Source organism: Anser anser, assembly GCF_964211835.1.
Source record: "Anser anser genome assembly, chromosome: 6".
NCBI classification, from domain to species: domain Eukaryota; kingdom Metazoa; phylum Chordata; class Aves; order Anseriformes; family Anatidae; genus Anser; species Anser anser.
In genome coordinates, this window is record NC_139726.1 from 13,494,529 (window position 1) to 13,517,093 (window position 22,565).

General features: G+C 47.9%; 1 protein-coding gene across 7 annotated transcripts in view; it reads left to right on the forward strand.

Moving 5' to 3' along the window:
* The first annotated feature begins 293 nt into the window (after positions 1–293).
* Positions 294–22,565, forward strand: part of MRAS (muscle RAS oncogene homolog) — a 41,163-nt gene continuing 18,891 nt past the window's right edge. Inside the window, exons 1-4 of one of the 7 annotated variants that reach the window (XM_083840975.1) lie at positions 301–512; positions 1,247–1,521; positions 2,611–2,773; positions 22,082–22,292. In XM_083840975.1, coding sequence (XP_083697101.1) covers positions 22,100–22,292 — 193 coding nt within the window. In that variant the 5' untranslated portion in view covers positions 301–512; positions 1,247–1,521; positions 2,611–2,773; positions 22,082–22,099. Of the gene's footprint in view, positions 513–1,246; positions 1,522–2,610; positions 2,774–4,485; positions 4,584–5,378; positions 5,464–6,540; positions 6,740–15,296; positions 15,400–19,521; positions 19,660–22,081; positions 22,293–22,565 lie in introns of those variants that run through there. The other 6 variants (XM_083840976.1, XM_083840974.1, XM_083840979.1 and 3 more) reach the window with 6 other exon arrangements.

Sequence of the window (22,565 nt, forward strand, 5' to 3'; positions counted from 1 at the left end):
AGCCCCTCCAGCGACCCCGCGCCTACCCGGTGGCGCCGGGGCAATGTCAGTCACGACCCCCCCCCCCCAAAACCCCCCTAATTTACCCCCAAACCCCTCTTCCCGCACCCTCCCGGCCTCTTTAAGGTCCCTCCGCCGCGATCCACCTTAAGGCGGGCGGGCCCACAGCGGGGCCGGAGGCCTGGGCACGGCCGCCCGGTGCCCCCGAGCCCCAAGCGGAGCAGCCGCCCCAAACCAAACCACCCCCTCATCCCCCCCCCCTTCACTCCCCGGGAGCCGATGCCGGGGCCCCGCCGCTACCCCGGAGCCCTCCCTCCGGTGTCGGCCGGCCCGGCTCGGCTCGGCCCGGCCCCCGGCGGCGGGGCCGCTCTATTTATAGCAGGCGCCGCGGCGATATAAGCCATGGCCGGCCGCGGGCTCCCCCGCCGCGGCAGCCGGGGCGGGAGCGGGCGGCGCTGCCCGGCCGCCTCCCGGCGGGCATGGGCGGGCTCTGAGGGCGCGGCGCGGCCCCGGTGAGCAGCGGGGAGGGGGACTGGGGGTTTTGGGGGGAACGGGACGGGCAGCCGGGGCGGTAGGGGGGGTCCCCGGGGGGGGGGGGGGGGGGTGTCGCTCCCCACCGGGTCCTTCTTCTTGCCGGGTGGAGCCGGGTGTTGGGGGAAAGGGGCGGTGGTGGCGGGGCCGCTTCGTGCCCCAGGGGGCGAGGTTTGGAGAGCGGTGCCCGTGGGGTTGGGTGCTGGGGGTCGGTGCTTCTCCTCCTCCCGAGCGTGTGGCGGCAAGGAGGGGGCTCTGTGCAGTGAAACCTCTCTGTCGGTTCAGGGTTTGTTGCGTTTTGTTGGGTTTCTCCCCCCCCCACCCCCAGCGGTTTCAGATGCAAGCTTATCTTTTACTTTCCTACCCTTCGCATGCTCTAATCTGGGGATTGCGAGATCTCTTATCTTGCGTTAAAAGTGCTTTTGGACCACTAAGTACTTTGTGAAAGCTTCCAGATTCATTTGTTCGAGCGTTTGCTAGGCTTCTCGGAGGAAGATGTAGATGCTATCTCTCCTTACAAAGAAGGAGGGAGAGGAGGAGGTGTTTTCTCTTTCTTTCTTCTTTTTTTTTTTTTTCGTCTTATATTCTTTGCTTTAAGAAAACCAGCTGAAATGCAGCTGAAGGACTAGGCGTTTTCAGCTCATGTGTTTGGGATTGCAGGGGATTAGAAAGAAAGCTTGCAACTTTTTTTTCTTTTTCAATCCGACGGCTCAAGATCTCTGGAAGCGGTGTTTGGAAACCCTGGTTCCCAGGCAGAGAAACTAAAAGCCAGGCTGGCCGAAAGTTGAGGAGCAAGCTAGAGTTAGGCTCTGGGCGGACCAGGCTCAGCATCCTGCACCTCGGCTCCCTGGGACCCTTCTCTGCGGATCTGATGACTTTACGCAGCGCATCGGGACCTTACCCCGTGGCGGCTCGGGGTGGAGACTGGGGTTTTGATAGAAGAGCAAAGCAGTGAGGATCTGACCCCCGAGCGAGGCTCTCCCAGCACAGGTAAATGCAGCGCTTCTGCGCGCATCAGCTGGCGCTTTTCTGCATTGGTTGCTTAGTGTTATGAAAGTGTGGAAGTCTAAGCCATCAGCTCCTTAGTTATCGTGTGAGTCATCTAAAGTTAGGATTTTGGTGGCAGGCTTAAAGGGATGCTACTGACTACAGGTATGTATGCCTCATCTGGAAACTGTCGTTCATGCAGTAGTTGGCACTAATGCATCAACTTTGTAGTCATACCTGGGTATAGATGTGCTTTCTGTGTTTGTTTAGCTCAGGCCCTTTCTGCAGAAGAGAGATAAATTTCAAAGGCCTAAGTTTGCTTGGGTAAGCTGTCATGTTATTTTCCTTTATGAAGGTGCTTCTCTGTTGCTCAGAATCTGTTAGGGTCATTGTAAAAATGGGGTCCCGTTAGCTTAAGAAAAGCTACGGGTAGGTAAAAGAAACGACAGGGGTTTGTCAAGGAGATGAGGGAGTAATAGCTTTTTTTTTTTTTTTTCAAAAAAAAAAACAAAACCCTCTCAATAGTATGGCTTTGGACTGCCTAATAGAGATGGGAATTCTTTGTGTATACTGCAGCCTGGAAACACAAAGGTAACAGCATCTCTTTAAAAATAATTGTGTAGCCAAAGAATGGGCGTGCTTCATATCATAGGTCTGCATCAGTTTGTTTGACTTGCTTTTATGTTGTTCCTCCATCCCAGGAGATACCTCATACAGTGCAGAGTGTAGCCCGGGTTGCAGAGGGCCAAGCACCCCACTAGCATGACTCCCAAATCAGAGCAGCTGCAGCAGGATCGGAGCTGGCCCAGCATTTGTTTTCAGAACTGATGCGAAAGGCGGTTTCTGTTTACTGAAGTTTTCGGTGGGTGTTTTTACCAGCTCGAGATTCTTTGTAGAGGAACTAAGAATTACAGAAACAAAGCTTGCATTTTTCATGGGGAGAGTTCTTTGAGGTTTGTGTGTGTGTGTTTGTGTGTTGGGTTGGGTGGTGGCTTTTCTTTTTTTGTCCTTTGTTGGTTGCTTTTATTTTTTTTATTTTTTTCTTAAACTGAGGCTACCAAGAAGGAGGAATAAAACTGCGTATTCTGGCAGGTAGAGAGGACTTCTTTCCTTCTCCCCACACCACCTTTGGCACATGATAGAGACCTGCTGGTATTTCAGGACTGGAAGCAGCAGCAGGAGGAGGAGGAGCAGCCCTGTACCTGTGCTCGTGTTGTCATTGGCAAAGCAGTACGTGAGGGCACTGTGAGGATAAGTGAGTATAGGACAAATGATGAGCCATTATCATCGCTGCCATCATGCTGTGGTTCCTTAGTGCTCTTCTTTAGCTGGGGACTGGCATGGTGTCCTGTACCTAGACCTGCGCGGCCCTTCAGCTTGCATCATGTGCTGTCGGTGGCTGCCTGGGGGTGTTTCACTGTTGGGACCATCAGAGCACAAGCTCTGCTCTGTTCTGCTCTTAAGTTTGCACGGCTCCTTGAGGAAAGCTGTTTGACTTTGTTTCTGCCCTTTATTTTTTTTTTATCTTCCCTCTTTGGGTGTGAAATTTCTCTGTATGGTTGGATTCAAGCCAGGAGTCTCTACGCACCTCCCCTGCTTACAAAGCCACGTTCCCCTGCTGACCTGTTGCGTGCAGGTCAGGCAATTCGTTAGGATGAGTTAGTCTGCTCTATGAAAGCTTTAGGATATAGACTTCAACTGGACTGGTCTTTATTTGGTTTTGGCTCGTTTATTTGCTCTGCAATGCTGTCACTCCTGTCTTGCTCGGTCTCTGTGTCCGTGCTGGGGCTGTGGCGTGGTGTTGCCACTGTGTGTGGGAGCTGCTCTTGTCCTTGCCTCAGTGTTGTAACTTCTGTGCAACTGCACCTCCCTTTACATCCCTTACCTGTGTAGGTTGGAGGAGGGAGGGATTGTGTGGCAATGTGCAGCCCTCAGCGCAGAGGGGACTCCAGCTCTGGCTAGTAACATGGATCCACAAGAACAAAGAGGCACAAGAGACTAGTATTTGCATAAGCCTCGCTGCCATAAATAAGTAGATCAGGGCTGAGGGGACAGATTGAATTATGGAAAATATGGAATTCATTTTCAGGCTTTCAAGATACTGCCATAGACAGGGCTGAGGAAGAGAAGTGGTCTTAACAGATATGGAAATGTGCCTTGAAAGTGACCTTTCAAAAATCAATGATATTATTCTTGGTGTGTGAGACATCCAAATTTAATAAAATGTAAAGCAGAAGGGGCTGGGGGGATTTTGTCCAAGTGAAAACAGAACAAGCGTGGGACTGGCAGATGGGAGGAACATTAGCCCACTCCTTGATGGAGTTGTTGCATCTTCCTGTTGTCTACAGAAGGGACTTGATAGAAGATAGTGGGGAGAAACGTACAGGCTGTTTGCTCTATTTGAATGTCACTGGATGTAGTTTTTTGCATAGGGAAGTGAAAGTCCAACAGTGCAGTGGGTCGTATCCTGAGTGTTCCTAATGTAAATCCAGAGCAAGTCCATCAACTTCAGTGACATCTGCAGTAAGCCACGACTGGCTCTTTCTGAATAGAGGGGAGAAATGAGCAGCTGTAGCTTAGGAGGCTGGATTTCTTGGCTTGGTTTATTTTTTTTTTTTTTGAGATTTATGACTCTTTTATTTTCTGTTTGAAAATGTAGCGGAGCAATTGCTGATCCATGCATGTATGTATGAGAAAATGTCAGCGGAGGAGTAATACATATGGAAATCTTGCATAGAGAGATGGCAAACTGGCCACCTGCTCCTAGATGATGAAATAATTATACAAAAATATATCTACTGAAGTAGTCATTGAGGGAAGAGGGGGGGTGGGTAGGTCTGGGGAAAGTTAACAGTTGTTTTTTGTTGTATTTTTTTTAAGTAGTTGTCGTATTTACTGCTGACCCTCCAACCAGCTTTACCGCTTCAGACACTAGTTCTTCAGTAAGTGATGGCTAATGCTGTACAGGTTTCATCACAGAGAGCAGTCCCTTGGTTCAGAGCTAGGTGGAGAGATGGGAAGCCTGCCTCCAGATGCATTCTCTGTCACAGACTGCCTGTGGGCAGGTAGGCTGAGATCTCTAACCCTTATACGTGGATATCTGGAACTGTGAATCTGCCTCTCATTGAACCCACTCTTCTTTCTAATGCAGTAGTTTTGTTTTTTGTGGGGTGTTTTGGGAGCGTAAATATAGCAAATGCTGAGATACTAAAGAAGGCATCTCTGTATCTGAGATACTCTGGGACTGAATTCTCCATTCTGCTGCTTATATTCCGGCCAGAAATGGCCAGCAGAATTGCTTCTACAAATAAGGCTGCTTATTAATTTTTGGCTAAATACTGACCTTCCTTGTTTGTGTCTGTCTCTGAGAATTTGCTGTTGATGGGCTTGAGATTGAAATCTCAAACTACTTTTTTACTTTTTTCTACAACTACTATAGAGCAACTTGAAAAGTGTGCTGACTCCCCTTCACCTTCTCCCAGATAACATACTGCTTGTTTTGCCATGCCTGTTTTTTTTCCTGAAGGTCTGCTTCTGGAAAGAATGTTGTACCAAGTACATAAAGTTATGTGGTGTGGTGGAAATGGTTTTATCTTTCTTCACCATCTCACCCTCCCCCACTATCTAACCCTTCTTTGTGGCTCCAAATTCCACATAATTTCATAAAAAGCTAATCTTTTGAATGTACAACAGTTCCTGTATTGATTTGCTAAGCTTAAGAAAGTTGTAAAAAAAAAAAAAAGTGGGCATCTTATTTTGTAGAGGGGAAAACTGATGTGTTTTCCCAAATATGGGGGGAATACCCCCAACTGGCTTGCTGAGCTGTTCTCTCCATGTTTGGTTATTGCTCTGTCTCCCAGCCAGCTCCTGAATGCATCTGCCTAGCTCAGGGTCCAGAGATGAGCGTCGCTGAGGACTTGCTGGGGACTATTTCACATCTGAATGGTAACTAGTAATGATTAGACATGCTGGACCAGCTTTCTGGTTGATGTAGTGACTGGTGTTAGGCCACTGAAGGCTAGACAACTACTGCAAGCTTCCATCATCTAAAGCAAAAAAAAAAAAATGAGTAAAAACTGCATCAGCTCAGAACCAGTTTGCCATAAACCTGCTCCCTGGGTGTGGGTCAACCTCGCTGTGTCCTGGAGTCAAGTCTCCCGTTAAAATAAGTCTTGGTTTGCTTTCTGATTTACTGGAGTGTAAATAAAGCAAGAAGGTCTTTCACATACAAGCTCACTCATCGGCATATATTAGTAACGCTCATCAGCTTTTGACTGGAACTTTGATAGCATAATTACTCTAAAAGGGTAACATATTCAAAACTACCTGTGTGACTTTGGGAGTTGGATTCCTGAGAGTCTTAGTCATTATTTTAAATAGGAATCAGCTTTCTAAGCCACACATACTCCTGAAAGTTTAAGAAAGGGCTTCTGTTATCATGTCTTTAAAAATGTCAGTTTCTGGGACAAGTGTGGCAGCTCTGCCACTCTACTTATTTCAGTTATTAACTAAGGAGCTTGAAGAAAGGATTAGATTACTGAGGAAAATAGATTCTCATGGGTAATCTTACATTTTTGCAACTTGGACTTCTCTCGTATGTTCTGTCACCTGACAGCAGGATGAAGGTATATATTTTCTGCTGCATCTGTAGGACAGCTAGAAGGATGGCAGATATCTTGGCTATCGCTGTAGACAGAGTAAAACATGCATTTCTTCAGATGCTCCTTGGTGCACTGAATTCAAACAGCATGCGATCGAAACAGTCCAAGTCACCAGGATAAACACGGTTATTAGAGCAACAGATAAACTGAGAAAACAGTCTTCCGTACTCTAGTACTTATGTTTGCGTTGTTAAGACTTAATTTGCTTTCAGTCTTAGGTTTCTTTTTCAGCAGTGATGGATTACTTTTGGTACTTGTGGTGCAGTTTTTAAAGCATTCCTGGAACACTAGTAACACAAAATCTATTTATTTTGCAACATACCTGTGAGATAGAGACCTGCTATTTATCGCACTTCTACAGCTGGGGAACTGGAGCACTTGCTGAAGCTAAACACAGCACAAAGGATCGTACAGAGAAGTCAGCAGGAAGACAGGCAGGAGAGTGTTGAGACTGGGTCTCAATTCCACTGAAAACCACCAAGCTTCGGTCCATACTCTACCCGTTAGATTCTTCCTTGATGCTTCTGAGGCAGTCTGGGACGTTTCCTCAGCTGGACAAGGTGGGATTTGTCTCCTCTAAGGAGGAAAGGTCAAGCCTGGGCAGGCAGGGAGGGAGAAGATGTGTGTCTGGGGCAAGATGGGGAATGGGGAACATCCCCTAGCTGGAGGTGTCACCTCTGCTGCTTCAGTGAGCCCAGCTTCTCTGATGCTGGCACAAGGTGCCTCACAGCTATCAAAACTCTGTTCCTCTGGACAAATCCATTTTTCCTGTGCTCAGGGCCAATTCTGCTGGTGTCCCCTTTTGGATAGAGTTGATGGCAGCGGCTGGGCTGGCTTTGAAGCCTTCTGCCCACCTGCTGCCACTGTGCCGTGTCCCTGAGCTGCCTGGGCTCCTGGGCAGAGGACATCTGCATTCGCTCCATCTTGGCCTCACAAGGAGCCCCAAAGTGTTTTGTAGGGGGGAAGGAAACTGATGTAAAGCTGGAATCTTCTGTTTTGGTTCTGTGGTGAACAGTAACAATATGAGTTTTATTTCTCTGAATGCATCCACATTTATAGGATGCTATATTTAAAAAGGAGAAAAAAAATGAGTCATGGAGAGCTATGCTGATGCTCAGTATTTGTTGTCTGCTTGTGAGGCTGAAGGCAGCAGGCGTTGAGTAACAGTCTTGTGAAGTACCTAGAGGATTTAAGGATCAAGCTGTAGCCTGATGAAGTCAGCCGTAAGTCATGCAGTGCCTTGTTCTGGGCCCCTATCACGTACCCAGTGCTGCTTGCAGTGAAGTACTCTCCTTGAAAACCCTGGAAGCACTCGGTGCTGTCAGCTTCCCTGGACTTGGGTGAGAGTCGCAGGGCTGGGGCAGGAGCTGCTGAGCAGAGGTTGCTGCTCCTCTGCTAGAAAGTCATGGTTGTGGGCAGCAGTGGGATGTCCCTGTGTGTCTCAGGCCATGCCTACGGCACAAGCTGGAACCTGGACTCTGAGTGGGAGCAGGCAGAGCCCTGGGCACGTCTTGGCCACTGCCTGCTCCTTTACAAGAGCTGGAATGCCAAAGCAATAAGGCTGGGTTCTGCTGCAGCACAGGCTGCTCTCCTTTCAGAGCCTGCTGGGGGCACCGGGGTGCCAGGGCTCAGATGCTTTCCTTTATGCATGCATGTCATGACACTAATTCAGTTAGCTTACATTTAATTATGAAGTGCATGAGTTCTTTCTTTTTTAACAACAACAAAAAAAAGCTTCTTAATCTTAATGAAATACTGGTCTGTTTGAGACTGCCACTAAATTCAGCTTTCTAAGAGTGTGCCTGCCAGTGTGGCTCAGCTCCAGCTGCAGGTAGAGGAGGCTCAGATACTGAGACTTCTCTTCTGGGTAGGCCGAGAATAGACAAGAGGGTTACTCGCTGCACCAAACAGTGTGAACAAACCCAGGCAGCACGGTGTGCCTAGAAAATGCAGATTTGATAACAAGGTGCTCTGCAGCTCCTCTGGTTTGCTTGCTTTTTTGAGAGGAAGAGTTGCAGAACTGAGCAGAAAATAACAATTAAAGTGAAATCTTTTTGGATTTAGTGAGCTTTTTTTTTGCTTTTTAAAAATCTGTTATATCAGTGTCAAAATGTTTAAGCTTCCTTTGGTACGTTTTTGAGGGTTATGTTGGAAAAGAGAGAAGGCTGTAATGGTGTAAGGCTGGTTCTGGTTTGCGGAAAAATCCTTGCTCATCCTGCAATGGAAAAAAAGGTTAAACAGCTTTTGAGTAGGGATCTGTCACTTGCACGGCTGGAAGCAATAGTGAATGTGATATACAGTGGCTGGAACGCAGACCCACCCAACTCACTTCAAAAGGATGGTGATGGACGCTGGTGCAGTGGGAACCCCATCCATTTTTTCTTGAACTGGCCTCCCCACTCCAAGGGCTACTAAAGCATCCGTTGTAGTGTGTCTCAAGGCACCCAGTCACACCAAAAGAGCGTTTAGAGAATTTTCTTCTGCAAGTTGTGAACCTGTGATAAAAGCTCCTTTAACGGTTGTTGTGACGCAGACTCAAAAAACGTATGAAATGAGGAAAAAGTACGTAAAATTGAAAAAGCACATAGAATTTGATCTTTTAGGCACATCCAGGCACTGTTATCAGATCTGTCATCTGTACTTAATGTATCCAGATAACTCGTGAGTAGTCTGCACAGGCAGCTGGTAACTTGGTAGAGATTGTGATCTTCAGAAAACATGTAACTGATGTCTTGTATAATACTTGGTATGGAAGTAGTAGTGCCCCCAGTGTAAGTGCAAGACTGGCTGGGTGGGGGACATCTACTGTGAAGGGGGACTTGTGGGAAAAGTTATTCAGTGCCCAGTGCTCAATCCCAGAAAGAGTCCTTGAGGGCACTCAGAGCCAGTGATAAACCAGGAAGGGGAAAATCGCTGAAGGAATCCTTTTGGTTCAGGGTTGGTCACTGCTGATATGCAGACAGGAGGTTGGTTTGATGTCTTCTGGCTTCTGGTGGGAGCAAGAATCTACGGTGAACCTCAGAAGAGGAGGAGGAGACATGCCCCAGTGCTCTGGAAAACCCCAAACTGTTGAGAACTGTTTTTGTGAAACAGCAATGCAACGTCAACAATTGACATCCTAGCTCTCAGAGTAGCATGTGATCTCACAGGTACCTCTCTAACTGTAAGTCTGTATCAGGTGTAATCATCCTTGGAAAAAAGTCAGGTATCACCTGAGCCCATCCTTTGCACACCGTGCTTCTGTTCTACCTGAAGAGACCTTGCTGGTAGCTGGTGAAAGATTGTAGCTATAGGTGAAAGGTCTGAAGATTATGATGAGCCATAGTGATGAGGTGGACTTGAATGAGTGCTTGCAGCTCTTCCCTCAGAAAATACTTCGTAGCTCAAGGGCAGAATACTGGGAGAGACTTCTGTCTTCTCCACGTGCTTAAAGGCTGTGAATGTTTTTAAATTTGATCTGCAAGCAGGAACAAATGCAGGCATAAGTTGCTGAATGGACCACTTGCTTTTCTGGAGTTTGATCCAGTCTGAAAAGATCTGTAACGCTGTGGCAGAGCGTTCTGCTGAGCATCGTTTCCTCTGCACGATCTGCAAAATGGCTTAGTGTGGCACCGAGATGCTGATAGGATGCTGCATCGCCTCTCTTCTGTGAGTATTTTGTTACGAGATTTACCTATGGAGTGTTAAGACCATTTTCAAAAGTCTGACTTGCACTGAATATATGTGGGACATAGCAAACTTCACTGATGAACGTGAAAGACTTTGTAAGGGAATATGTAATTTCTTATTCTTTTTGCAGGTCTGTCTAATTAAGCAACTGGGATTTGAATAATTAAATAACAGAAGCTTCAATCCGCTTCTGTGTTAGTAAAGATCTCCAGCAAGACATTTTCATTCCTTGGATTTTTAAATTAGGGACCTCAAACTGTCTGAACCACCTCAGGAGGACGACTTACTGGGTCCAGGCGGGCAGAGAAATACAACTCTTTTTCCAAGGCCTCCTGAGCACAGCGAGTCACTCCCTGTTGTTTACATACCAGCCTCGCAAGAATATGGGAATCAATGCTGGGCTGGCGAAGCGGCGGCGAAAAGCTGTGTTTTCGGGTGTACGCTGCGTTGAAGAGTCTGTTTTGTGCTGTGTCAGAAGAAATCCTTTCGCCGCACAAAGCGCTGGGAGCAATTCTCTGGTGTGGAGGTCAGATTGCCTCATCCATTTCCGGTGGTGGAGGGGAAAAAAAAAGGAGGGAAAATAACAGTAGTTACAGTTCGTGTGGGCTCGGGAAGGCTTGTGAAGAGGCAGACAGATCTAGCTGAGAGGTGGGAAGGGGCCAGGCTAAGCCAAAGTGGTGAAGGGCTTCTAAAGGCAGGCGGTGGGTGGAGGAAGGAGGAGCTGGGCTGGCAGGTGCGGAAATGGCTGAGGTGGTGTGGGGACAGCGGCAGGCGGCCCTGCACAGGGTGCCCCTGCTTGCAGCGGCGGGGGGAGCTTGCTGACAAAACCTCATGGCCCCAATAAGCTCCCTAAATGCCCCGACCTCGTGCCCCGCAGGCTGTCCTGACCCCGGACTGGTGTGCCCTCGGTCCTGTGTCAGACCCATGCTCTTCGAAAGCTCTGTCGTTCGGGGTGGGTGGAGCTGATGACCCAAAATATCGTTTCCCCTTCCTAAGGCTGGGTGTGTACCAAGCTTGTGTCTCTGTGTGGTAAAAGGATACGAACCAAAAGTGCTGAGAGATGCAGTGGTTAAATTGAAACATGCTGTGGCAGGATGAAAGTAATCTTGTCCCTTACCAGCCCTTAATGCTTTGGGGCTTTTTTTTTCCCCTCCAAGTGGCTGTGATCCATGCTGTCTCTATCTGTGCTTATGTGTAGAGATAATTTTATATGCAGGAACATGTCAAGGCACCATCAGGGTAACCCATCTCGTGTTATGTTATAGCTCACAAGGTCAAGATAAGACATAAGGATATCTACGGTTATCTTTCTGATCAAGTTTTTTTTTTTTCCCCTCTCCAGTGTCCTTGAATGTACCGGAGCATATGAAAAAGACCCCTTTGTGGAGTGAATGTCCCCTAGGGAGAATCCAGCCCTTCAAGGAAAGGCTAAACCCCAATTTCTTGCTCTTTCTTCGAGCTTGGTATTTAAAATGCGGTGCGCAAGAGCTGTGCTTGAGTTGCCAAGACTAAGGCTGTCAATCTCTTGTCTTGGTGTTTACAAATAGTGCCGCTATGCAGGCACAGGAATGTCACATGAGACTTTACCTTGCGTCTAGACTCAAACTTTGTCCAGTTACTTTGCTTTGTTCAGGTTTGTTCATGGTTTTACTCATGAAATGACTCTTCCCATTGCGTGGGTAAAGCAGAAATCCTCTATGCTTGTGGGAGTTAGTGCTCTGGATGTTGCACATAGAGTTGCACATAGTGCCACTTTAAAGAAAAATGAGTGTGTCCAATCCCGGTAAATGATGAGAAATGTGACGGTATCAGTTTTATCCTCTTGTCCCATCTCAGGTCCTTATCTTCCCCTTTGCCAACACTGAATGGTGTATTTGCTCTCTGGGTCCCTGTGGGGAGGGAGTGTAGCCCTGCACATTTCATCCCTCCAGGACAGCGGCCCCGTCGGGGGTCTGACTGAAGTTTCTGGAAATCTGCTATTTCTGACTAGACAGAAGACATCATCTTTGGCGTGGGGCACTGGCAGGGCTGAGTACCCTGGAGGCTGACTTCTGAAATGGGCCTGACCACGTGTGCTGTGTTTCCTTGATGCAAGTGCTAGAACCCAAACCCGTTTGTAGTGCAGAAGCAAAAGATGTTATTGTTTGTGTGTGAAAGAAGCTTTGTGGCGATGGCAGCAGAGGGTGTGTCTCTCCCTTTTCCTTTAGCTGGGGAGAGATTCTGCTCTTGCTTTTTGGTTTTATTTTTTTCACATCCAAATGGCAATTGATTTTTGAGCAGTTATCTTTTCCTTAAGTTGCTAGTGAGTTTCTGATGTGAATGCACTGAGGTGGTGGTGGAGCCCTGCTGTTGCCTTGCTCATCTGAGGAGCTTCAAGAGAGTACAGAACACTTTTGAGGTACGAGTTTCCATAGCGTGCTAATCCAGTGAAGTGCTGTAGACTTGCTTGCTGGCACAGTTTAAATCCATAATGCAGCACCACCTGCCAAACCACGGGGCATAATGGAAGTGTTAATGAATGTACATATAAACCCTCCCACACTGCAGCAAATTGAATAACTTAAAACTCGAGGCAGAGACTTTAGGTTGAGCATAGAAGGAACAGGCTTAATGTGCCCTGACGCAGGTCTTCGTTGGAACTGGGGGTGGCCCACAGGAGTCTGAAGTTGGGTCAGCTGCCCCATAGGGTGTTCTCAAAACTATGTTGGTTTTTGGCTACTGCTCTCCAACATGCGGAATTGTCCGCTCAATGATACTTGAAAAGAAACTCGAACACCCAACAGCAAAGTGCAGACGCTGAGCAGCACAGGCTGGGACCACGGCATTTCTTTTCCAAAGGACTGGCGGTGCTGCTGCCCCGCATCCCTAAGTTTGCACCCACAGCATGGGAGGCCAGTCCCAAGCTCAGCCCACACCCCTCCAAACAAGCCCATTGGGTTTGTGAAGTACAGAGTTGCCTCCTAAGCATATTGTACGTAAATAAGAGGCACCTGCTCTGGGTGCACATTATAATGGGCCTGGAAGAAAAATATTGTAATGGATTATGGTCCAGAGATGAGATCCCAAAGTTTTTATGAGTGGCAGAGTAATGACACAGACCTGGGAAATGCCTAGCAAATAGCCTTGCATGTAGTTCTGGGATCTGTAGTCATTAAAATATGTCTTAAATCTGCCGACTGCCTATTTGTATAAACCTGGGAGGTGATAGGAGGTGGCTGCTCCTTCATCTTCTGAAGTCTGTGTTGACAAAGCCCTTCTCAGCCTCCCGCGTCACAGACTAACGCATGCCATGCTCTTCTCTACCTATAAATGAGTGTTAAATGAGCTGTGGGGAACCAGGAGGACCGTCCTCAATCCAGGAGCTTGAGACAATGGATGGAGCCCTACACAGCCTGCCCTGTTCTATAGAAGTGGTGCAGCCAAATCTGCGCTGCTCTGTAGCTCACGGCTAGTTCTGAGGAGCACCGGGATGCAGAGGGAGGACAGGCCATCTGTCTGTCCATACCTGTTTTTTCCACAGGATACAGACAACAACAGTCTTTTTGTCTAGAAAGGACGTAGTTATGAGTTAAGTTTTGGAGAAGACTTGAGGTGAGTACAAGTCTTGGAAATAGTCTTGAGTTCCCCACTCTTCTCACTTTCCTCCATCTCGCCCAAAAGGCTGGCAGCATCAGCCTGGGACTTTGCAGGATCCACCCATCCCCATGTGGAAATGTCATTACCCAGGGACTTTCATAGCCTTCAGCTCTTAACAGCTGTCTGAAGAGATGCAAAGGTTGTTTTCCAGGAGGGAAGGGAGTCTTTTTAAAACCAGTTACCTCCTGAAAGACATCCAGTAGCAACACCAGAGACGAATAAAGCATTAAATACCTAACTGAGCCTGACTGGAAGACAGACTTGGAGCCAGATTCATTGATCAAGTTGCAGAAGGGTGACTGGAGTAAGACGGCCTCCACAAACCACATCTGAGACAACCATAGGTGCTGTAAAGCCTGTGTGTTGGCCTAGCCATGCCTGCCCTGTGACGGAGCTGGCTGGGGCTCGGCGCACGGCACGGTGAGGTTACCATCAAGCACCCCTTGTTTTGGCAGAGGGCTGCAGGACCGTGGTGAGGAAGGCAGGGTGGAGCAGCGAGGACTGTCCATGCTGGGCAGTTTCTGGCACTGCTCAGGATCCCTACGCAGCTCTAGTCCTGATGTATGAATTTTTGGCACCAGAGCTGTTTCCGCCTGCCTGGGTCGCGCGCCTCTGGCTGCATCACCTGGTTCGCTGCAAGCCACGTGTGGGCAGCAGAGAAGCCGAGAGCTGCCGTGCTGCATGGGCTATTGCTTGGGAAACCTCACTGAGCAGTACAGCAAGAGCAGTGAAACCACCCAGGGCAGTGGATTTGGGGTCTTTTTATTGGTGTGTCAGCAGGCTGGGATGTGTAAGAGGGAAGCTGCCCATTTCCAGGGATTGTGCTAGCAGGAAGGGCAGCTATTGGAATTTGAAGCCGCTTCCTCCACTGCAAATTTGTTCTTTTGTGTTATCTCTAGCTGGGCAGGGCAGGGTAACATCTTGGCTATCTGATTCTTTTTGCTACAGTATGTTTAGGTCAGCTTCATCGTTTCCATGATAACATAGGAGAGGCATTCCTGGCCTCACTAGCAAAGAATTTTGTTCAAGAGTAGTACAGGAATCTGTCATCCCTCGATGTCTCCCGAGAGCTTTGGAAATAAGAGGAAGGAAAGGGATGTTGGGTTTAAATACCCAAGAAGTGATGGAAGTAAAAGCAGCTGAGCCATCCGCTTTGTCAGGCCCCAGCCTGATGGGCAGGGATGCTCTGATTTCGCATCTTAGCCAAAGGGTTGGAACAGCTTCAGCTGGACACCCCTAGACTGGAAACCGTATAGTGCTAATCCTGGTCTGAGAGAAACGGGAATGGCTCGCACGTCACGTATCTGGACTCTCCTACAGAACTGGTGGCGGCAGTGCTGCAACTGTAGAGTTGACCCAAATCTGACTCGTGGTTTTATTTATTTGGAATATGAATCTGGCATCTTCATCTGACTGCTGACTTGTCAGAGTGACAGGAATCTTCTTACGTGCTTTGAAAAGGGCACTAAATCACCAAGAGGAACACGCTGAAGGGTAATGGAGTTGTTGTGGGAGGTGGAGGAGGAGCTGGGGGAGGGAAGTGGAGCTGTTTTGGATGACATTCGTCAGTGTGACTGACGTGTGCCGTGCGGCATTTGCATACAGAACAGCAGCAAGCACATGCTTAAAGGTAAATATGAGTGAGCCCAGCCTGGCCAAGGGAAAGCTGCTGCCATTTGTCAGAGCTCAGCATTACTGCAAGGGCTCCTTCTTATTGCTCAAGAATTTCTGGAGGGGGGGGGAACAGAGGGGGCCGCCTACGACCCAAGCAATTTCCAGTGACGTGGCTTTTTATTATTATTATTTGTTCAGGCTATAATTCCATGTTTCCTGAAATAACTACCAAGTATTCATCAGACAGCTACTGCCTTTAGCTGCCTTTTGTGTGAATCTCAAGTGCTTCATTACTCCCCCGGTGAGTTTTCTTTCTCTTACAGTAAATCTGAGCAGCATCTGTGCAGTGGGGGAGGCGATGCGATCTTGGGTTGAAAAAGAGAAAAGGTCTAGTTGGCAGGGAAAGCCAGCGAGGAGTTCTGGGAGTGCAGCCCTCGGGGTACAACATCGTTTTTGCACTGGAGGAGAATTCAGGAGGCCACTTGCAGGGCTGCAGCTACATCCCCCAAATCAAAATTCAACCCATGACGTGACTGGGTGGGTTGAGGATTTTATTTTTAAACAACAGTTGGTTTGACTTTTTTTCACCCTCTTTAATGGCAATCCGATAATGCTTTGATCACTGATCCAAAAGGAAATGCCTGTAGTTTCCTGTGCAGGTCTTGCCAGGTGCTGGGCTCCATCCGATCTCCTGGAAGCTGATAGGAGTTGAGAGCGCTCTTACCTGGCATGATCCTTCTTAGAAAACCTCCAAGAGTTGAAATTTCACTTGGGCTTTGATCAACTTGATGCTAAAGGGTTTCAAGCTTTGGCTTCCCACACAGTTGGTCTGTTCTGTAGTAACTTCCCACTGAAGACTTATCCTTTTGGAGGCATTGACTGGGCAGGAAATCTATAAGGCTGGAGGAAACCTGGCTAGGAGTTACGCATCTTTATTTAATAATGATCGGTGGTGGTTGTTCATACACCTGAAACTCCTTTGGCTCTTGAAGGTTTGGGTTAATGCCAATTTGAGGGAGAGTTTCCTAAAACTCACTCGGTCCTGATCAGTATGACTCTAGGGAGACATCTACCTCCAAAAAGGACATGTCCCGTGTTTCAAGGGTTGTCAGTAGCTTCCAGTCCAGGGCATTGCATCCAACATGCAAAGCTGAACTATTTTGGTACCTGGCTAGCGTCTCTGGGTGTGTCACGGTGGTTGTGCGGCTGCAGCCTGTGAGAGGAACAGAGAGGGAAGTGTTCAGATCTTGCAGAGTTTCAGCCCTGGAGGCATTCCATGGAGCTGCTACTGCTTGCAAATTGACTGGGTAAAAGGGTGTAAGCGAGTTAGCTGTGGTTAGAGGAAGAGTTATTAATTGCAACCGTAGGAGTAGTTGGCTGCATCAGTGGCTGATAGCCTTCCTCGGCCCCAGGTGAGGTTGGTGTCTTCAGGTACGCCGAGCTCTGGCAGGGCCTATGTGAAAAGTTACCCATGGACCAAAGCAAACCAGTGACAGACAAATTCCTTTGGCCACGGGCTGGCTGCATTGGTCAGCAAATATATACACATCAGTGAAATCTCAGCCTATTGCTATAGCAGCACCAAGCCCCCTGAAGTTGTTCTGGGGGAGCTGCAGCGAGGAGGAGGGAGCTGGCCATTCCCACACAGCCCCTGCTGCAGCTTTCTTGAGGTTTCATAACAGAATTAAGTAATTTGTCGCGTGTTGCCGTGGAGACCATAAATCAATGTCATGCTGGGCTTCTCTGTCAGGGAGCTGATGTCTTTAATTGCACCAACCTCCGCTGCAAAGCCAGGGCCTGATTCTGAGCTCGTTGACCTGGTGTCACGGCTTTGCCCCGGGAGCTCTGCCTCCGGGAGAGCAGAGCTGGAGCCGGGGACAGGAGTGCTTGCACATTGACTGTCAAACATCTGGGGTAGATTTCACTGTTGTGGTACGTGGCCACACCTCTGCTCCAATGAGCAGGAAATTATGATGATTTATACAAGCTGAGATCTGCCCCGCTTGCATTCAGGGTAAGTCTCCCCGTGGGGATGGGGGTTAGGTGTGCTGCATCCATGAGCTGGTGACCCAGTGGGGCTGGGTGGCCCAGCTGCACAAGCTATGCTGAATCTCTGTTATCAGTATTCACGTATCCCTTGGCTGCTCCAAGACATCCAGACAGGTAAATGGGCTTTTACACCATTCACTCTGCCTCTGTACCTGACAAGAAATCCTTCCTGCAAAGGAGACCACCATCAACCTCAGTGGCACTCTGGGGTCACCATTTCTCCTTCTCCTTGCCATCCACCCCAGCAGGGGCCACGTTTCCAACTCCCTCAGCGTTATGGGCTCATGCTGTCAGGACACGGATCTTGCTGATGCGTGTGAGGGCAGCCATGAAAATCGGCCTCCTTCCAGTGACTTGCACAGAGCCCTGCCAGCGTTTGTCTGCGTGGGGTATGGATCGTTCTCCTGGCTCCTTCAAAATAAACAACTGTAGAAATTGTAAGATGATTATCATCAGAGCTTATTAGTGTATTACCACATGCTGCTTTGTATTCAGACAATAGATAAAAACGTCTGCGCTTCATTTTTCTCAATCAGATCTATAGCAAACGCGTTTATCCTTGCTCCCTTCTGAGGAGGACTGTGTCAGTACTCCTGCCAAAAATGCATGAAAATCAGCCCAAGCCTTGTACACTTGCCTGTAGCCATGTAACCAGCCAGCATGAAGCTCTGTGCACCTTTGAGTGTTTAATGCTTTCCAGGAGCATTAACATGACATATGTTGTTTTCAAGGTTTGATTTATTGGATGGCTGAGATTATAATCTCGTCAAGGCGTGAGCTGTCTTCTTGCTTTGATTTTTTCAGGGCAGATGGAGGTGCAGAGGGGTGGAAGTACTTGGATTTTGGAGGTTTTGCGTTACGTACTTGTATGTACTTAAGTACTTACGAGTATGGGTCTTTTATGTCCTTGTTGTGTTACGTACTTAGGAGCATGGTACATGCTATCTCAGTAGAAAGAAGAGTATTTTCGTGAGCATTGCTGGTGTCTGGTGAAACGTGACTGTCTGGCTTTGGACATGAGTGTGTCTTTTGGGTTCAGAGTGTATGAGGACACTCCATAGCAAATACTTGAGGGATTAGGGCAGTTTGGTGGCTCTCATCACCTCAGGGGACCTTCAGCAGTGCGCTGAGGATGGCATGTCTGCGCAGCATGTGATGGGGCCCTGCTGCGCTACTGGATGCTGATGCAGTAGAAACAGCTATGTGGAAACATTCACTCTTTCTGCCTTTTGACATTACGATAGAAGTTTTTGTCTGTTTATGCTGACATCACCTAAAATGTGTCTTTTGTGCTCGACAAACTAGTTTGCAGTGTCTGATTTTATTTTTCTAGTTCAATTCTTGCTTGTTCTCCACAGGCTACCTTCTACTCAGTCAGGTAACTTAGACATGCTTTAACTTAGACAAAATAACTTAGACAAAACTTTTGGAAACAACTGGAAGCAAATGCCCTGATTCGACCCCTTTGAGTGTTGGTCAGAGTCCAACACTGGGGCTACAGTGGACTAAATATTATCATGGTACTTTGGGAAGTGTTTCATGCAAGATAAGCTCAAGGCTTCTTAGGAGGGAGTTAAAGGGGCTGGTACTGAATGTCAGTGGAAAAGTAATGCTTGTCTGCCGAGCAGTAGCTTGTGGTTTTGTGATGAGGTCAAAATTGTGCACAAACCGAGTATGGTTTTCACATCTGTGGCCTGTCCTCTGCCATGTGAGTAACAATTGGTCTTTCATACAGCCCATCCGGAGACGCGCAGGGTGACTGACTCCTAGGCACTCCAGTGTAAATAAAGAAGGGGTGAAGTCTTGGCCACAGGCAAAGCAAAAACATTGTTGTAAAATGTGAGGGGGAAGGGGATGGACAGTTACTAGACAAGGTCTCAGTCCTAAGGGTTGTCTGACCCTAGCAGGATGATGCTAAAAGAAAGCTTAGTCTTCCAAGCCAAAATGAGAGACCTATTTGAAATTCCTAGGTTCCTGCAAATACGCAGCCAAGCATACTGCTTGTTGATGGTGTGATCTTGTAAACATGAGAAAAATCATTTGCTCTTTCTAAAACAGGGGTAAGAAACTTTCACTTTAAGAGTATGTTGAGGAGCTGAAATTAGAGTGGGTGAGGGCTCAGCTGGTGCTTGATGTCCTTCTCCCTGTCCAGCTGCTGTTGCTCGTGGCAGAAATGCTATTCTCAAGAATTTTTCCAAAGATAGTTTAGAAACAAGCTGACTTGGTCATGTTTCTTCTTGCTCTGAAAATGTTGGCTTGTCTTAACTTGGACAAGAGGTCTTTGTACTTCCTTCTAGCCTCAGCAATCTCACCTCTGTGATAACCCTCTTTGTCCCTCTGACAGGGTTTCTTTTTAGAGGAGAAACTAAGATGGTTCCTACGCATTTGATTCAAGGAGAAATGTCCAGTACATGACCTCAATTAGAGGCCAAGGCATTCTACTTGCACAACATACAGCTTATGCGTATGGCAAGTTATTCTTGTATTTGCAGAAGCCACCCAAGCATAAGAGGTACCTATCATACATAACATGGTGCTGGGGAGGAAGGAGGAGGGAATTTTTGCTCACTTAAAAAATGGAGGGGTTTTTCTCTTTTGGCACTGAGCTGTGACTGTAGTTGGTAATGCAACTCCCAGAACTGTGTCCTGCTGGCAGTAGTTGGATTATAGTGTGGTAGTCAGAGGCAAGAAATAGCAAAGAAACCTTGCTCTCATGTCTACTTTGCAGACAAAAAATGCATACGTGTACAGCACAGTGAATCATTGATGTTTCATTGTGTTTGGACACTGCTATGATTTGAACAGTGGTATCACTGCATGCTTCAGGGTTGCCTGCTGATGCTGTTATGTTTTTGGGGATATATTTTAGATTACAGCTTGAATTTCACAGGCTTCAGAGGCCTGAGAATCTCTTTCCCATAAGTTAAAAAAAAAAAAAAAAAACTCAAACTTGAACGTTCACAACTGTTTTTATTTTGCCTCCTTTCCTGTGATTGCCCACATGCATGTGAAGTTGGATATGTAATGGAGGGAAAAGCTCGCTAGCAGAGCTATGAAATGGCTGTGAAAAGCCCTTTGTTAAAGGGTAGGGTCTCCAGTATGCAATAAGGAATACGGGGACCCCCAAGCACTCTAGATGAAAAGTGCCTTTACTGTTCAATAACTTGGATTAAAGTGAAATAGTGCTTTGGGAGAACAGGACTAGAGAAACCAAAAACTAAACTTGAAGGTTAGATACCTTTTTCAGTGTGAAATCAAACCATTTGGGAATTATGTTCTTACCTGTTTGAAAAATGGTCCAAGTTGGCTTTTGACCCTCTTTGGAAAATAAGAACCAGTGTTTTGTTTGAAAAATATCAAATTGAAAGGACTTCTGGAAGTTTCTTTTCCTACACTATAGGCTGAAATAAAACATTACTGGTTGGTGGCTCAGCTTGTACCGTGCAGTCTCAGCTCCTGAGCATGAGCCAGGCCAGCCTGCAGCAACGAGCGCTTCGGCACCGCTCAGTGCTCTCAGAGAATGAAAAAGCTGGGCAGTGCTGCTCTTAATTCAGAAAACCCCCTGCAGTTATTGAGACACAAGCTTTTGGATCTGTATCCCTGATCTGTATCCCCACTGACAGTTTATGGGGGTGTGAAGCACTCCATCCAGCACAGCCAATTCTGATGGTTATTATTTTTTCTCCATTATCCAGTTTAACATGTTAATGAGTTGCACACTCCTTCAAAGAGCAGTGAGGGCCAGGGCCTGGGCAGCTCGCTCTAAGCAAGCACTTGCTCTCGCAGCACACCCAGAGAGGCTGAGTTTTGCAGCCTGACGCTGCTATGTTCAGGCACGCCATGTCACGAGGGCTGGGTGTCTGAAATAGTCCTTGTCCACCCCCCCCAGTCATCCCTGACCCATGTGAGAGCCAGCAGCGCAAAGCCAAGGGTGACAAAGCAAGGCCAAATGGATCGGAGCAGGTGCCGGCGGTTGGCTTCATCTTGCAGACGCCTCATCCAAAGCGGCTGCCGCGCTGTACGAGTGTTACAGCAGGCAGTGCAGCAGGTGGCTGCCTCTTCTCCTTTCTCCGCACAGTTGCGCACACATGAGTGTGCTGTTGTCCAGTTGCACCCGGTGAATTTGCCTTCTGTCTTTAAGAATCAGTTCCTCTGCGGTCGCCCCAGGGGACAGGAGCGGTGCGGCCGCACAGCAGGGGAAGCTGATCTCCTGACTCCCATGGCTGTGTCATAGCCACAAAACCAGCCTTCCTGCCAGGGCAGTTTTTTTAAAAACAGCAAAACAAAAAACACCTGTAGTTCCTGGCCTGCTGCCCTCTGTGTGTGTTTCTTGTTTTTATTTCTCAGACTTGAGGCTGAGAGAGAAGAGAGCAGCTAAGTGCGTTTTTCTGTCAGCGGGGCCAGGCCTCTAACCCTGGCCTCCTTCACCACCACAGCTCTGTGAGCTCTGGCTGGTGGCTGCTGTGCCATGGGTTAAGCAGTGAAGAACAGCACAGCCCTAGCTTCTCGGTGGGATTCGGTCACTGGCAACTGGACATTATCTGGAACTTGACAGTTGCATTGACCCAGGGTGATTTTGGCACAGCTGTGTGGGCCTGGGCCCTATAGGAAAGGTGCTCAGATGATAAAACTTGCACACAGGCGTTTGGTGGCAATTAGTCATCCCTTTAGACAGGAGTAGGAGTAAACGAGCCACAGCAGTGGGGCTGTCTGCATGTCTGGGGTACGACAGAGCTGTTGGGGGGGGCAGGTGCCCTACTCAGGGCCAAAAGGACTTCGAATTCAGGTATGGAGGGGATAATGCTGAGGGAAACCCCCTGGTGCCCTGCTGTGGAGTTCATCCTCACTTTGCAGGTACCAGGTAAAAGTTGCGTTGTGCATGCTTCCCTCTTTGTTGCTAATGAGTGATCAGAGGTGGTCTCTTTCTCCTGCAGGTTTAGCACACTGGAAGCATGGCTACAAGTGCCGTTCCCAGCGAAAACCTCCCCACGTACAAGCTGGTGGTGGTTGGAGATGGTGGCGTGGGGAAGAGTGCTCTCACCATTCAATTTTTCCAGAAGATTTTTGTGCCAGACTACGACCCAACTATTGAAGACTCCTACCTGAAGCACACAGAAATAGATGGCCAGTGGGCAATCCTTGATGGTGAGCAAGCCACTCTCACAGCTCCCTTTCCATTCTAGCTGAATATGGGCACAGGTAGACCTCAGTGTCTTCCACAGCAGATTGTACTTTTGTGTCCCTCTCATGCTGTGGGCTGCCAGGAATCTTACTGCCAGCTCTCCTGTGAGCAGCAGCAACTGACCTTCAGTAAAGCTTCTGGTTCCAGTTGTGTGCAAAAATCTTTTTTGAAGAGCATGAAAACCTTGCATGTTTCTTGCATGTGTGTAGATCATCTTGTATGGCGGTTTTCAGGCT